The sequence below is a fragment of the Anguilla anguilla genome, chromosome 3 (genome assembly GCF_013347855.1).
Source record: "Anguilla anguilla isolate fAngAng1 chromosome 3, fAngAng1.pri, whole genome shotgun sequence".
Lineage (NCBI taxonomy): Eukaryota > Metazoa > Chordata > Actinopteri > Anguilliformes > Anguillidae > Anguilla > Anguilla anguilla.
The window spans coordinates 35,991,822-36,008,709 of record NC_049203.1 but is presented as its reverse complement, the minus strand read 5'-3'; the positions used below and the strand labels follow the sequence as shown (position 1 = coordinate 36,008,709).

General features: G+C 38.5%; 1 protein-coding gene across 2 annotated transcripts in view; it reads right to left on the bottom strand.

Moving 5' to 3' along the window:
- Window positions 1-472: 472 nt before the first annotated feature.
- ccdc141 (coiled-coil domain containing 141) overlaps window positions 473-16,888 on the bottom strand; it is a 48,154-nt gene continuing 31,738 nt past the window's right edge. Inside the window, exons 18-26 of one of the 2 annotated variants that reach the window (XM_035408196.1) lie at window positions 8,736-8,876; window positions 8,416-8,613; window positions 7,267-7,450; window positions 7,017-7,129; window positions 5,944-6,060; window positions 5,342-5,824; window positions 4,328-5,175; window positions 3,512-3,684; window positions 473-1,024 (exon numbers count right to left, since the gene is read on the bottom strand). In XM_035408196.1, the coding sequence (XP_035264087.1) occupies window positions 993-1,024; window positions 3,512-3,684; window positions 4,328-5,175; window positions 5,342-5,824; window positions 5,944-6,060; window positions 7,017-7,129; window positions 7,267-7,450; window positions 8,416-8,613; window positions 8,736-8,876 (2,289 nt within the window). In that variant the 3' untranslated portion in view covers window positions 473-992. The other variant, XM_035408195.1, reaches the window with a different exon arrangement.

Sequence of the window (16,888 nt, the reverse complement as noted above, 5' to 3'; positions counted from 1 at the left end):
TGGTAAATAAGTCTGGGAGGACTTACCCAATGGGTTGTCCTTTTCAATTTTCTTAAAACTCTTCTGTCTGTCACATTTGTTGGCTGTGTGGCATGAATGTGTGACAGTGAATGTTGATTTGAATGAGTGTATTAAAGGTGTGTTATCCAAAGTCTGTCTTGGGTTTTTCCCCTCTTGAGTCATTATTTTAAATTCGTAGATTAGTAAATGAACTAATATATGTTGCATTATACAGTATATCACTTGGTCTCTTAAAAAAACGTGAATTAAATCATCAATATCACAGACCAGTAATATCAGTATATTTTATTACAGTGTGGCATAGTGGAAGCCTAAAGAGTAAACTGGAAATTGATACAATTTTGGATTATTGTACATTACTGTAACCTGCATTTACCACCAAAGAATTCCAGTGGGAAAAAACACACAATCATTTTCATGTGAATGATTTATTCAAATGATTTAACAGTGTAATTGTTACGAATGAAAGATAATCAAAGGGTTTTTTGTTTAAATTGTTCTCTGTAATTGTATCAAATATATGAATTTATTTTTCATATCTCAGAAAGTCAGCAGAATAAAGATCCACATTTCTATTTATGCACCTAACATTCATTGCAATGAGGTCTGGCTGCAGAGATGTGCTTTCACTGTAGTCTGGTTGGAATGGTGTCCTAACCTGAAAGTGGACAAGCAATGGAAGCGTGTGTTTGTTTACAAGTTAATTACTTTAACACAGGCTACTAATATCTTAACTTGATTCTATTGGATAAATGTAAACCTGCAGTATTGTACAGAAGTTTCTCATGCTAGGTGGCCCATCAACAGGTACACACTTTTCTTACCAATTGTCTGGGCTCTTGTGTGAGCATTTTACAAAGAGAACAATGTGACACAATTGTGGTTGCGACTCATACTATTTTTTATGCTGGGTATTGAGCACATAAAACATTTTACATCATTTTTAAAATTCCTTGATGACTTATGTGTCCTCAGAAAGACTTTATGCGGCGTTGACATCCAACTACAGCAAAAAAAAGAAAAAATAATCAGTTTGTATTTTACTGTTTTTATTTGCTCAGTTTCCAAGTGGATATCACCATGAATATAATTTTAAGTGAATGAATAAAAGTGCAAGACGTCAATGTATCCATATCCAGGGTGCTATTTTAAACCTATCAGATTCCCTAGAACCTTAAACTGCAACTCCTCTCATCCTGAGTAGTGCCTAAAATAGATCAATGTTGTATTATAAAAGTTCTTATAGTTGTGTATTGTGTGTCATTTATTTATTTATTATTATTATTATTATTATTACTCTGTTAGCTCTTTATAGAGGGCTATTCAGCATAGCGTACCTTTTTATAGTTATAGTTGCTCTGGCTTAAAGATCATTTAAATGTAACGTGAAGCCTGATTTAAACTTATTAATTGTGTTTACCATGAACACAAATGCATATATTGAACTATGCTATGGTTCATTCCGTGCGTTTGAGCTTAACACACACATAAATCAACTGCTCTTTGCATTTTGCAAATGCTTGGTGCAGTACTACGTGTTCCAATGGGAGGCAGTATCTAAGGATATCTTAATAACCAAAAAACTCTGGCTGAGCCTTGAAAAGAAAAAAAAAAAGAAAAAATCATTATCCTGGATCTGGATGTGTGATTAGGTGATGTCAGTGTGCAGTATAGTCTTTGTGTATGCATGTGCAGTTAGATACATACAATATACTGGTCAGTATAACATGCAAAGTAAACAGCCAAAAATATCTTATATGCTTAAGTGAGAAACAACCCACATATTACAATAATTCGATTATTATTAATATATTGAATAACACCAATAGCATTTACTTCGGTAAACATAAAGTTTGTTTTCACAAAAACACAAAACATTGTCTTCACCTATAGTATATAACACGTAAATTAGCCATTGGTGAAAATAGAAGTTGAAAAACCAAACACAAGCCATTATGTTCCTGTTGTTTACCAATCTTTTCATTCAGTCCATTTTAACATACGGTCAAATGGCCATGGCACTGCATAACAAGCTAAATAATTTTTCATCAGCCCTCAAAATACATGATGTGCCTTTCTTAATCAGTAAACTCTCAATTTATACAAGCATAATTCTTAGATGGCCACCTGAATTATAGGCTGTAAAACACACACAAGAGATGTATGAATAAATGGGGATAGCAGCTAAGGTTTCTAAGTTTTCTTAAAATAGAAAGTGAATCTCAAGAGTACATAGGGTACTCAGGGATGTCCCACCCCATTTATTATGTTTATAAACACAATGGATGCACTATTTTGCTCTGACTAGTATCTTAAAATACACTATTATCTGGTAAGCTGTTATTAAATAGGTCACCATATTTATTTCTAGAAACGTTACCACTGACTGAAACTGCTACTTGGCAAGGGGCTGCAGCAGAGCAGTGGTGGACATAAAATAAAAATAGTATGTTAATTAAACAGGAAGTCTTACTTCAAACGGAAAAGACAATATGCAAGGAAGTGCTCATATACATAACTGCTGCTTATCCCTCCACTATGTTATTTATTTCACACAATACACCATAACCTATAAAGCATGAGAATCAATAAACAAAATTTTAACTATTAGGGATTAAGAAGTCAGATGAAGGTATTTCAGACACTCATATCATACTGTTCAAGGAAGACATTTCATTGCCAACCAACTTTTATGAAATAAGACCTTCATCAAAGCAAAAATGAAAATACCAAATTTGGTGAAAATACCTTTTTTTATGAGCAAACTGTATATATTTGTCCTGAGATTAGTAAAATGAAAATTATTCAGTACCTAATATCCCTCAAATGCACCATTTTCAAATAGTTACAAATATTACATGAAATACCTTTTAAAGACATTATATTTATTATTCATAGTTAGTATTTGGCATTGTCATATTACAGTCATAGCTGACTGCAAATCTTAATTTCTGCAGAAATGCCCTATTAAAATAAATACTGTACAGACAAAGTATATGCGTGCCCATATTGTTAAGTGGTATTACGGCCAGATAGCTTTAAAAAGCTACAGTAGGGATCAGTTCTTCAACATAATTCAACATTATGCCATAATCTAGAGAAATGCAAAATTCTGGTTTAAAAATAACACATCTCTCTTCAATATTAAAATTTTACACACACCTCCCGCCAATATTAAAATAATAATAATAATAATAATCATAATAATAATCATAATAATACAGTGATAATTTCAGTAAAACAAGCAGTGATCTGGTTCAGCAGTGAAACAGAAACATTACAAACATTTTTACAGGCTTAAAGTAATTGTTAACGGTGCGCTGTGCAAACACAAGTCCAGACGAAAGGAAGGTGAAGGGAAGTGGATGGAGGCCTATGCTGTTGCACTACAACACCAGTAAGTACAGGAGCCACAGAAGAACACAGAGGGTGCCAAAGCAAGTGAGCCAGTCCAGCTTGAAAGTGGGTGCAACACTAGGGCAGGAGTTACCTTTGACCTGTAGCACAGCGCTAGAGGAGAGAGAACCACTAGAGTTTATGGCCTGAACGACATAGAGGCCTGCGTCAGTATCAGTGACCATCTGAATGAACAACGCGTGTTTGCCTTCTTTATGGGACAGTTCTATGCGCTCATCATTGGTCACTTTCTGTCCATTCCTGTACCTGAAGCAAAAAGTGAATTTTCATGTCACACAATCACAACGGGCAAAATGACAAAATGATCTCAGTATCTAAGGAAGATATATTAAGTACATGTAAAAGACAAGTAAAAATTTCAATCTATTTGGTACTGATGGAAAGATGCATTCATCAAATAAAACACTGATTATTAAAAGACAACATGAATGTGTTAGTAAAAAGGAAAAAAGGATAAACTAAATAAATTTGTAAGTTGAAACAAGTTTCAATATTTTGAAGGAAAGGGTTTGAAGGAAAGTTATTTCAAGAAAACTGCATGCATTTTCAAATGTAATGTTACCCAATTATGAAATGCATATGTGTCAAATGATCTTCCCAATTTTTCATTCTTACTGGAATTATAAAGGGTTTTTGTAGAATATTTTGTGTATTTGTAGAATATTAACTTTTCCTGAGAACAAACAGCAAATCACTCGGGGCTTACTAATGCCTGATAAGTATAATAGATTTGAGCAGTGTACTGTATTTTTATATAAGCAAAATATTCTTAATAAGTATAAAGGATCTTTGTGGTATTCCTTGTAAATCTAAATGGTGGTTTTAATAAAACAAAAAGAAAATGATCCAAATCGTAGTATGTTACTCCAGTTTATTATAGGCTACCCACCATGTGAGAGTAGGCTCTGGAAATCCAGTGACTTCTACCTCCAAGGTCACGGGGGAACCTTCCATTACTGTGGCATTAGACAACAGTTTGGAGAAGTTAGGGCCCTGGTCTGCTAGGCTGCCCGAGGCTCGGCTCCCGGACATCAGCCTGATCTCCTCTCGGACGGCTGTGGGCTTGCAGATGTCCGGGTCCTGCTCTGCGGTTAATGGGGAGGGGGTGACATGCATGTTATCTGCTTGGGCACTGGCCCCTCTGCCCTGGCTGGGATCATGCACACACTCCTGTGTCTCTGTGAAGCTTTCATGCACAGCATATACAGTCTGGTGGCACTTGCTGTGGGTGCCAGGTGGCAGGCTTGGGGTGGGCTTGCTCTTCAGGATACTTGAGAGAGTGTTGGAGACAAGGCTGGGGGTGGGAACAGTCAGGGGGCTGCGCACAAAGGAGGAGGACTCTGCCCTGAACTTGGCGCCCAGGACCCCAGTGGGGGAGGGGAAGTCCTCAGACTGGGTGGAGACCCAGTCGCGCCTTTGTTGGGCGGTGTCGAAGACTGTGGTGTCGTTAAGTTGGGAGTGGGACTGTTGGCTGTACTGGTTGACATGCAGGCTGTGTGAACTCAAGCAGAAACCATCGTCTAGGTCATTCTCTGACTGGATGATGTTGGATTCAGGTGTCTCAGACAGGGGAGGCAGGGAGATGTCATCAGGTGAGGTGCACTCGTATTCGTCATTAGAGAGTGACTCTTCAATAAAGAGCTCTCCCTCTGCCAGCCCACCACCATCCCCAGGAGGTAGGAGCACATCTGAGGCCTCCTGGGATAAATTCTCTCCTGTTGAGTATTGCACTGCACCCTATAAAAGAAAAAGCATAATATTAATCAAAAAGAAATGCAAATATGTCAACCTGTTCAGTCACTACCTTTACCTATTTACTGTCCAGAAAATGTCAATCTTGAAAAGTGAACAACACATTTTGTGATTGGATGTGTCCATGTCAGATAAAGGACAGAATACAGACCTGTGTATCTGTGGACGGGACCTGTAACCCACTAAAAGCCTGGACCTTCTCATGGGTGGTCTTCTGAGTGGATCCCTTACGCTGGAACTCTCTCTGTATGTCAGAGAAACTTGGAGCTGGGGGAGGTGTGGCCTGTGGTTCATTTTCTGTCTGGTAGAGGACATGAATCTTTGTGTTCTTTTCCACAGGTGAGCAGGAGATGTTGAAGGTCTGTGTGTGGGAGTATGAAGTGTACAGCTGTTCAGTGGTCTCCACCGTTGATCTGCTGGTGATGGTCTTGAATGCGCTCACCTCTGAATATTCCTGCTGAGTTTGGGAACTTGACTCTGACATAATATGATTTTCCGGGTGCAGTTTTTCTGGTAAATTCTGGCCTTTGGTCTTGCATAAGTTAAATTTCTTAATGGACTTCTTGACAGGTACTTCTTTTTCATTTCCAATCACATCATTTTCAGGAGTGTGTCCAGACTCTTTCTGCTCGGACTGTTCAAAGCATCAGAATGGAAGCTCAGAAAATGTAGCTTACATTGTTCCCATAAATGTCTACATTTACTTATTATGTTCTACATTCAAACACATAAAGTGATCAGACGAAAAGTCACCTCCATCTCTGTGGATTCCTTGGATGTTTCGGTCCCTTCTGTTGTATATCTTGATTCTTCACTTGTTAATTCACCATCATGTTCCTTTCTGTCAGACTGCTCTTTTAGAGCCTCTTCCTATGAAATGGCATAGCAATTTTAAATTTTTCTTATCACACACATACAAATATTTTATTACTTTGGTAAATGAAAATCAAATCAACACACCTGGGAACAAACCTGAGCTGGTGCTTCCCTGCCCCCCACCCCTCCCTCCCATCCCACCAACTGAAGAAATCCCATTGAACCTCCCCCCACCTGCTCCCTATGTAGACTCTTGGATTTTATGAGTAGCATGCCACAGAGCTAAGAGTGCAACCAAAAAGCACATGTAAAGGAGAAAACACGTAAAACCTCATGAAATATTTAATTACTCCTGGACTTATCTTAAATCAGAAGCTTTGCTACGTCTCTCTTCATGTGCAATAAAGGTGCAAAAAAATAATGTCACCAATAAATACAGTAATTTCCTAATACAATTCCAGAGATGAGCACTGCTGTTTTTAGTTAACACTTCCAAAAGGATTAAATTCAGAATCCACATGGGTGTCAACAGCTGTTTTCAGATCATTTTGGCTAAAGCCTAAAACATTTAACAGACAGCACAATTGATGACAGGTAATGGCTCATCTATACCACACGCATAGCAACGTGTTGTGCTGTCTGTACGTACGCATCTCAATTTCTGTTGAATCTCTTGCTCTTCCCCAGTAGGTTTTTGACTGGGCTACATTAGTTAAATATTTGTAAGATAATTGTCTTAAGACATCATTTGTGTACATAAATTATGAAATATGCAGGCATTTCATTATTAATGTTGCCCTTCACACAATCACAAAATTGTAGATGATTAGGTCCAGCATGCTGGCAACTTTGGCAGCATGAAATCTAATCTAAGTTTTTGCAAATATAAGTCTAATTTTGCTATACTGATGAATAAGGCCTTATTCCATTTTCATGCCTGAACTACACCTATTTTCTGGACAGGGTGGATTACAGGGCCACACAATAATTTAATGCAATTAAATGCCCACCTGGAGTTTCACTTCCAGGTCCATTAAACCATTGCACAGTTCCTTTATGGATTCAACAATCTCATTGTGCTTGGCGACTGTTTTCTCAACAAACTTCTTTCCTTCTTCTGGACCTAGATATTCATCAGGACAATAATAATACAATATTAATTCATGGGCTTATCTTAATCTGCTGAAATTCCAAAAAATGTCTCACTTCAATATGTACACAAAGATTTCTAAAATTTGGACCAAATGAGGAACTTCTCACCATGCAGACGAACAGCCAACTCTGTGATCTGGTTGATTCTCTCCTCTTGCTGGGGTACAGTGGGCCAGACAAACTTCTCAAACTGTTTGTAGAGGCTACTAACTGCTTCCCTGGTCTTACACTCTGAGGAGTACTTCCCTACACGCACAATGGTGGCGCTTGCATCATCACACCAAAACTGATACTGAAATGATAAAGAGAAGTAAGATCATATCACATACTCTCTTGCACAGCCAGTTTACATTTCTCCCACAAGGGAGGGGCTATGTTGCACTGCACTATCTACATCAGTGGAAAAGACGTAACATGTACAAGATGACTTATAATTGGGAATATAACAGGATACAAATTGGCAACATTCCTATAATGTAGTCAGAGCTCCAGTTCATATGTTTTCTCACTATACAACTCTAGAGCTTATCATATACCCTCCGGCCATCCTACTGTAATGTTATGCGCAGTTGGTGTCCTACTTCAATGCAGCAAGTACCACTGGAGGAAATTCAGACAAAAATTATGTAGCATACATACAATTGCTGTAGTGATTCAAGTTTTTCTTTATTACCTGGGCTAGGAATCCCAATGGAAAATAAATCAGCAACATGTTTATTCAATTCTGAATTAGTTATTGTATTACTCAATTTGATTTTTATAGTAGGGCGCAAGTTTTGTACTGTATTGCTTTATTTGTATTGTATTACTTAATTTGATTTCTATAGTACAACGTCACTTTTGACATTTTATTACTTTATTAAACATATTTATATATATATATATAAGAAGAAGAAGAAGAAGAAGAAGAAGAAGAAGAAGAAGAAGAAGAAGAAGAAGAAGAAGAAGAAGAAGAAGAAGAAGAAGAAGAAGAAGAAGAAGAAGAAGAAGAAGAAGAAGAAGAAGAAGAAGAAGAAGAAGAAGAATAATAATAATAATAATAATAATAATAATAATAATAATAATAATTCTGGTTGTTGTTTTTGTGCACAAGGTCAACTTGGTAATCTGGAAAACATTGTACAGCTCACTCCAAAGATGTCATTCAGTTAATAGTATGATGTTATTCAGGCCGTTCTTGTATTATACTACTTGAACAGAACAGAAGAGTGTACTGCATAATAAAGAGGCCACTGAGTTGTGAGCACTCAAGCCTACCTCCTCCATAGCTAGCTGCAGTTTGACTGTCATGTCCAGGTTGTGCTTGTACTCCTCCACCACCTTGTCAAAGTCTCCCAGCTGTCTCTGCAGCTCATTTACAGCATCCTCGATCTCTCTGGGGCTGCTACCTTTTAGATGCTTCTCTGTGCTTGCAGAGATCTTCACTGTGAATGCCTGCATCTTCTTTTTCAACACCTGGATAAGGATCCCATAAAGAAAGGAAGATAGAGATCAGGAACAGAGCTTGGCTGACTTCACCATGTGCTGAATTCAAAGAAACATCAGACTGACAGATATCCACTCTTTTTTTGTCTTACCTGCAGTTTCTCAACAAAAATCTCAATCTGCTGGATTTGGTTTTTTACTGCCTTCACATTCCTCGTCTTGTCATTTTTCTTCATATAATTGAATTTCAAGTTATTGAATTTCTTCTTAAGGTCCTTAAAGGACTCTCTGAGCTAAATTGGAAATAAAATAATACAAAAGAAATTACAGGTTTGCCATGAACACATACATTATGAATTGCAGTGGCCATTTTTTTTAAAAGGGACATTGGAAATAATTTAATACTTAATTTAGATTTTCTATCTCTTTAATATTAACAGTGTTAATAAAAAATACCAAGATACAGGATTTATTTCATAGGCAATATGGAGAACTCATGTAATTTAAGATGCACTGCAATGCACTTAGTTCAACACTCCAAAGATTTATTAGATGGAGAAGGAGATATCTCCATTCACTGTCAGGTAGACATTAGAGGCAAAATTCAGTGTTTCTCCTTCACCAAAGCACAGCCCCCGACACTTTTGGTGGGTGTTATTTTGGTGGGATTAATGACTGGCGCTGGGGCTGGAGACGTGATTTATACAGCCAAGCCATTTCTGTCCAGCAGGCTGGTTTTGCAATGGTGTAGGGTCTCTGAGCAAACGGCTCATGTGTCACCCAGGGACAGCTGCAGCCTGGATTCCAGATACCCTTTTAGGAGGATCATGACTAGTGTACAGGCCATTTTCAGGGGAAGGCAACAAGGGGAGTCTCTCTTTTAAACCCCAGAGAGAGGTAGAGGTAAATAGCAGTGCAGGAAGGAATCAAAAGGCTGGAAACTCTGTATGACTTTCATGTGGAAAATGTAAATGCATTTTCCCACAGGAGTATCTAAGGGTTTTGCCACCTTGCCAAGCACTAATGTTGTGCTGGCTGAGCAATTACTGGAGCAGCTGTTGCTGGAACCTTCTGACCTGCCATTCACCCTCGGATGGAGGGGAATCACAGAGCAAACTGTTAAGATTTGTCATCATAGTATAAGTGGACAGTGATGGGATAAGTTTGGTCCCAGAAGAGCTTTAACAGTAAGAGGCCAGGATTTGATGCCTTCTTAACATCTAGAAATTATGACAAGCAATACATTATGCTGTGTATTGTATGGACCCAAAGGGGCTAAAGCATAGCTAAACTTATCTTTTGAGTCAAAGGAACAAGACAGTGTCAAACTTTTTTTAAAACAAGTAACTTACAAATAGCCTAACCTTTGTTGAATTGTGCCATATGAAATGTTAAACTCCTGTGAATTTCTGAGTTTTGCTATATAATAGATGTTGAAAATATAAATGTATCACTGATAAAACGGCAGACACAAAGGCAGCTTGAAAAGTTAAAAATACAAATATAGATAAAAGAGAAAGACCTTTGCATCTGTGAAAGTGAGTGTTTTATATATATATATATATATAGGTAGATATACAAATGAAAAAATGCAGGGCTTTGGCAGCTGCAATAAAAATAGTAAGCAACAGTGCATTTAGGGAATGAAAAAGACCAGACCCTCAAAACCTGTCCTGCATTCTGTTCTGGGTACAAATCTGCTGAGCTGTTGGTTTGTCTGTCAGTCCCGAACAATTCTTTGCTACACTGACACACTTACTGTGAACAGAAATTCTGAATAATTTACACATTCTATATCCTCTTTTCACATCATGTATGATCAATTAAACAGAGTGCACAGCTTTGAGAGTTGCAGCATGTGGACCTTGGGAGCTCTTTCAAACTTAAACTGTTCCACACGTGACATGATGAGCAGCAGCAACTGTCTAAGCTTAAATGTCAGCATGTTTACTCATGCATACTCATGAGAGAAGTTGGGAATATTAGCATGCCTGCAGGGAAATACAGCACTCTGGTTGCTATTGAAGATTCTAATGCCAAACACAACAAAACAAAAATATGAAATAATAACACAGATGGCTAGAGCAAGAGGACAAGCAAAGCCTTATCAAGACTATAATGTTTTATGGTGATTGGTGAGTGAACACATATCAGAACTATCATTTCACATAACTGTTAAATTATGATTGAAAGCAAAGATAATAAAAAATTGCAGAAATATATTTACAGTGCAAAAAAGATGTGTGTCATTTTTGTAATGAGGGTGTCTGTTATACAACTGACATGGTTCATGAACTGTGATCAACTTGCTCTGCATGACAAGGCAGTATTCTATCTTCTTAGACATGTATCATGAGTTTTTCTAAAAATAAGCATATATATTTTAAGTAATGTTTGGAAGTTTTATATTTGTGCTCTGATAATCACAGACTCAAAGGGATATTTTGACCGTAGTTCCCTCTGCTGGGCAGAGTAAGTACTGCAGCACTCACACATGTCTACCGCAGGTACAGTCAAGTAACAAATGGGACCACTGCATAATTTTGCTGTTTGAAACATACAGTATAAAAAACTTTCAAACATTCAGTGATAAGATAAAAGAGAAAAGTATAGGTCTAATTCTGCAGGCAATGTGTCCTCTATAGCAAAAGCAATATAAACTTGCATCATTTCAGAGGTGAAACTTAATTCTAAGAAGCTCTACTTAGTGAAACAACATACCTGCCATCCCAATCCCTTTGTGTCCACCTGCATTTTTCTGCTCCAAGCACCAAATACATCTCAGACCACACTGCCTCTTGAATTTTCATTCATTTTGTGCATACATACAAATTCTTTATTTTGTTACATTTCTTGTCCACCAAAATATATATTTATTATAAAAAATATGTTATTTTGGCTAGAAGTTAGCAAGGGCAATATTTTTATTGTCACTAATATTATTGGCATGTCAGTGTAGTGAACAGATTTTGTCTGGCTGTGAAGTAAATTCATCCAACCCCATCGGTCGGCACTTCATCCGGCAGTAAGGTAATGACAATCATCTTTTGATCTCAAATCCAAATGCCTTAAGTATTGTCTGACATGTAATTCACCATTTGGCTGTTCTCAGCCATAGGAAACTTCAAATTGCTCGGCCAGCATAGCCTGGAGATAAGACGGCAGGAACTGGGGGGTTACATCTGAGGTGTGAATGTGTGTGTCTGTGTGTGTGTGTCAGAGGGGGTGTCCATGCCCTTGCCCCCTCCTCTTTTTCACCAGTTAAAATATGCAGGTTTCTTCTAGTTATGTTTTTTTTGGGGGGGCAACTTGGAAAGAAGAAGCTTTGTAACAGTTGGAAGTGGGCATCTGAGACCTGCATCTAGGTTGGTGGTGGTCTGCTTTCCATCTGTGTTGTAATATTCTGCTGTCTTTTGGTTTTTGCATTTTGGATTACTTTGGGAGAAAAAATGTGTGGTTTGGTATCTTCTTTCATTAATTTCTTGTATGACTGTCCATGTCTGTATCCTTTGTTAATTGTTTTAAGGTAGCTGAACCTCGTCTTTAGATTAGAATATTTGTTGCAACTTAATTTTCATCTGGTTGTGAGTTGTACATTTTGATAAAGGTTGATCCAAGCAGTTTGCTCTGCCTGTCAATGAATTCTGCGATTTGATTGATAATTGATAACTTTGATAATAATTACCAAATTAAATCAAATAATGTTAGATAAGTGAGGTGTTTTAACTGTTGATGCACTTGTGTTCAGTATTCAGAGTGCTGGACGTCAAACCAGGGTGTTAACGGTTAAAACTGCTGAGTTCGAAAAATTAAACATATTTCAATTAATCTTCACCTGAGTGACAGTATATACCCAAAATAACAAATTTTGCCCTACTGTTCCCTTACTTTTGGAGGGCAATGTACATCACCACATGGATATGGTAACGCATATTACAGTACATTTTCTATAGCAGATGCCTATCATGATATCATTTTCAGGCCATATCACCCACTTACATCATTTTCTGTTTCTGTTTGTCTCACTTCTGCTCGCATGAGCTATTAGTAGGGTTATGCTATACACTCGAGTCTTTCAGTACATTTTGTTCATTTGAGTCATTCAGTACATTTTGTTCATTTGAGTCATTCAGTACATTTCATTCATTTGAGTCATTTGAGTCATTCAGTACATTCAGTTCATCTCATCATTTTAGACTTTTGAACTTTGAATGAATTGAAGGAAACAAAGGTGCACGAGGGTGCATCCTCGACAGAGGTGTGGGTGGGGTAGAGGATAGAGGAGACAAGCACAGACTCTAGAGGGTGCGCAAAAATCCTCCATAGTACACCTTTAAGCTTGAGGGTCATGGCCTTTTTTGTGGGACAAGCTTCAAAATAGACAATGAGCATTGTCAAGCTCCCATTCTGTAATGGGATAAAACTCCTGCCTGCCTGACTTCTGGTTTCACATAACTTGGTTTGTAGAAGCCAGTGGGATGGTGATTCTCCAGAAGAAATGGTTTTTAATGCGCTTGACTACCTTGTAGTGTTTGTCCACCTCCTCCTGCTTAACACACTGTTAATGCCAGTCATTCTGTTCTTGACTCAGGTTGGTCACCTGGTTCTCTCTAGGGGTTTCGTCATACTTGTTCCTGGTTATGGTTATACACTTTGTTGTACGTCGCTCTGGATAAGAGCGTCTGCCAAATGCCTGTAATGTAATGTAATGTAATGTAACACCAATCCTGTCAATTTGGTATGTGGATTCTCCCAGCATCAGCTGTGAAAGACGTCAGCAAGTGGACGTTTAGGGAAAAGAAGGGACAGATTGGCAGCATGTTTTTTAGAAGAGAGCGTTAGCTTCTCTGTGCTCTCCCAAATTAGCAAAGGCCATTACAGCAAGGAGAAAAGTCTAAAATTGGATTAGATTTACCAAGCTAGGAGACAGAGGGAAAATCATGAGAAAAAAGCAACCTCTGTCATCTCTGTCATCTGCAGTTGCCTCTACATACTGAGAGCATAGACTTCATAATATTTGTTTTCCAAGTCCATTTGGTATGCCTTCATTACACAACTACATGATTATGAGCATTGGTCCAATGTGGCCTTGTCAAAAGCAAAACGAAAAGTAGACCTGGAGCACTGAGACATCCCTGCTCAATGAAGCATGTGGATCAATTCAGCAGATATTATGGTGACAAACAAGAGAACATTGTTCCTCAGCTGGATTGTCCCCACAACAAATCTTTTTCACAATTTCCAACAAGGCTGCACTTGAAGCAAGCCTTGTGGTGGGTGACATGATTTCAAAAGCTGTGAAGCTTTTCAGAGATTGGAAATTTACTGAAGCCTACATGATGAAGGTTTCTGAAATTGTGTTCCAAGAAGGAATTTCAGTTTTGTAACATCAGCTTCCTTTCAAATGCAGTGGCCAAATGCACTGTTGAGCTTGCCAATGACACACAGCTCCTTGACAAAGGTAAAGACTTCAGTGCATACTCAGTACACACTTGCTGAATCTACCAACAGCATCGATGCTGCACAATGGCCATTTTTTATACCTAACATCAGTGAGTCATGAGAGCTGCTCAGTTTGAAAACAGCAAAAGAAGTCTTTACTCAGTTGTCAGGTGCAATTGAGAAGGCTGAACTGTTATGGAGTGTGTTAGTGGTTATTACCACAGATAGCGTGCTGGCAATGACAGGGAAATAAAGAAAGGTTTAGCAGTGCTTGAATTACACCAGTTGCACTCCTATTGTGCTACACTGCATCACCAGCTATTATTGTAAAACAAATGCAAACTGCAAACCTTTGGAGGAAACTGAATCACAAAATGGCAATCTTGGACTTTACACAGATATGGTGGTTTAGCAGGGCGAATGTTTTAAAAAGGCTCTTTGAATTACAAAAGGAGGACAAAAATATGTTATGACTGTTATGAAATAGGTAATGAATATGTTGCTGCAACTGGCCTTCTTTGCTGGAATATGACAGTTCAGTCAGGTGAACTCATATAATTAGATTAAATACTGCATATTAATGAATACAAAAAGTAATTATTTTTGGTTACATGCTGAATGGATCTGCTTTAGATACATCTGTGACATGCACCAGCATTCACTAACCTATCAAAGAGGGATCATAATACATATTCCCTACTAAATGGGAGAAATAACAAAACCCCCAGTACCTACAGGTAGATCCAAACACCAGGTGGAATCTGGGGTGGTGGAGGGTGAGTGCAATTCTATGAGCTGCAGAAAGTGAAGCATGGAAAGAGCAGCACAGGCAATGAGCAGCACCTGAGATTGCTGTCTGACCATCTGACTGTTGGTTTAAAAAAGGCACTCCATTAGTGATGTGTGCATGCGATATCTTGAGTAAGATAACATGTAGTGATGTGTGTATGTGATTGGTTGAGTATGAAAACACGTAGTGATGTGTGTATGTGATTGGTTGAGTATGATATGAGAACATGTGGTCGCTGAGGCGGCCAGCTGCAGCAAGACTTTCCTGACCAAACAGGTTCTGCGCATTTTATGCGCAATGCCAATTTGATTAGCAAACTTCAAGAAGCCCATAGACAGCATTCAGATGTTTACTGACCCATTTTCCATCGATGCAGAGACAGTGTTAGGGAGTAGCGGAACTACATATAAAGAGCTACTAGCTTAACTACATTTCCCATTAGTGCGTGGTTACATGACTACTTTTAAAAACAATTCGCTTTCAAGTCGTAAAGTTTCTCCAACCAGGTACTGAGGTACCATGAACAAAGCAACATTTTGTCCTGGGTTATCCTGGGGAAGTAAGATCAGGTTTTTAAAATAAACAAAATACAAAATTACCGGCATTCCGGTCTGTGCAACTGTCTCACGCCGGCATGGGGAACACTGTCTGTACACACTGGCCACTTGACGAGAAAGAAAGGTCCGCTAAGCAGTACTTACTTGTCCTTAGACAAAAACCCTTCATGAATGAAGAGTCAGAGTGCAGTACCATAGTCACACCTCTCCAAACTGTCATTTGGCAAGTGTGATTCTCAGTGCAGTTTAGGCAAACAAATGGACTATACTAGGTTGGACTATCCACTATGTTAGGAATTTTAGCCAGTGATTTTCCTTGGTGGGTTTGTGGCTTTAGATTCATGAAATTATGAAAGGGCAAGTGTCAGAAATGTGTCTGGTTATGACAGGGCCAGTTCTAGGCATCAGCAGCAAAACCCCCATCCGCCCCCCGAGTCCGCGATTTCTACCTACATCTTGTGGGCTCTGCTTAATGTGCAGTTAATGTAAGCACTAGCACAGCTGCAGAAATTCTAGCTTATTAGTGAATCAGAGAGGACTACCTAGCATGATAATGAATGGCATATTTCTAGCTTGTTATATTTCAATATGTAATTATTATCTCATATTCAAAAGCGCAACTGAGTTGTTAAGAAACTAGCAGCAAATTGGTTCCTGAGCCAGTGAGTTGACCATTGCACCAACCTTTGCAAATTTTCCTGAAATCAGACCCATGTATCAATAAAGTTATGAATTTGGAAGTACTTTGTAAGAGGACCTCAGACCAGTACACAGGCCCTTGGTAAACAGATTCTTTTGACATTGGCATTAGCCCCCAGCAGCAGGTGCATGCAATAAAGATCCTCACACTCAGACTGAGATTAATGAGCTCCCAATAAAAAAAAAACTGAAAAGATGCACAAGTTCAAGTCAGCCTCCATCCAAGTCTCAGCCCAGGTCAGGACCTGGCACCCTCGCCAGTACAGAAAAGAGAAACTGATTCTCGTCATAACCTCTTTAGGTGAACTGTCATTTCCCCATATACTGTACATTGTAGCTGAATGATGATTCCACCTAGCATTTCAGCTGAATATATTACAGGCTACATTTGGCAGTTCTGAAGATGCAATCAGTATATTTGGCCACGCCTATGCTCCACTGGGTTGGCCTACACTGGTGAACATGCATGTTACCAACCTGCCTGAACAGTAGCCATCAGCAGTAACATTTTTGGCTGGGACCTTGGGACTAAGCATGGGGACTGAGCCTGGGCCCTGCTGATAGCTACTGTCTTAAATTCTGAAGTACCTGACTGGTAGCACATGTGAAACATATCTAATCATGAGAGTAACACAGGCTGTTAAATTACTAGCATCTGGGCTAAATCATAATTCTGTTTTTTGTTGTTGCATCGAACATGATGTTGGCTAAATTATGCTATGTAAAATTATACAATTAACAGTTTGCTTGCTAATCCAAGAAAATACATTTGTAGAACTATTTGCTATACATGATGTATTATGTATCACCTATAGCT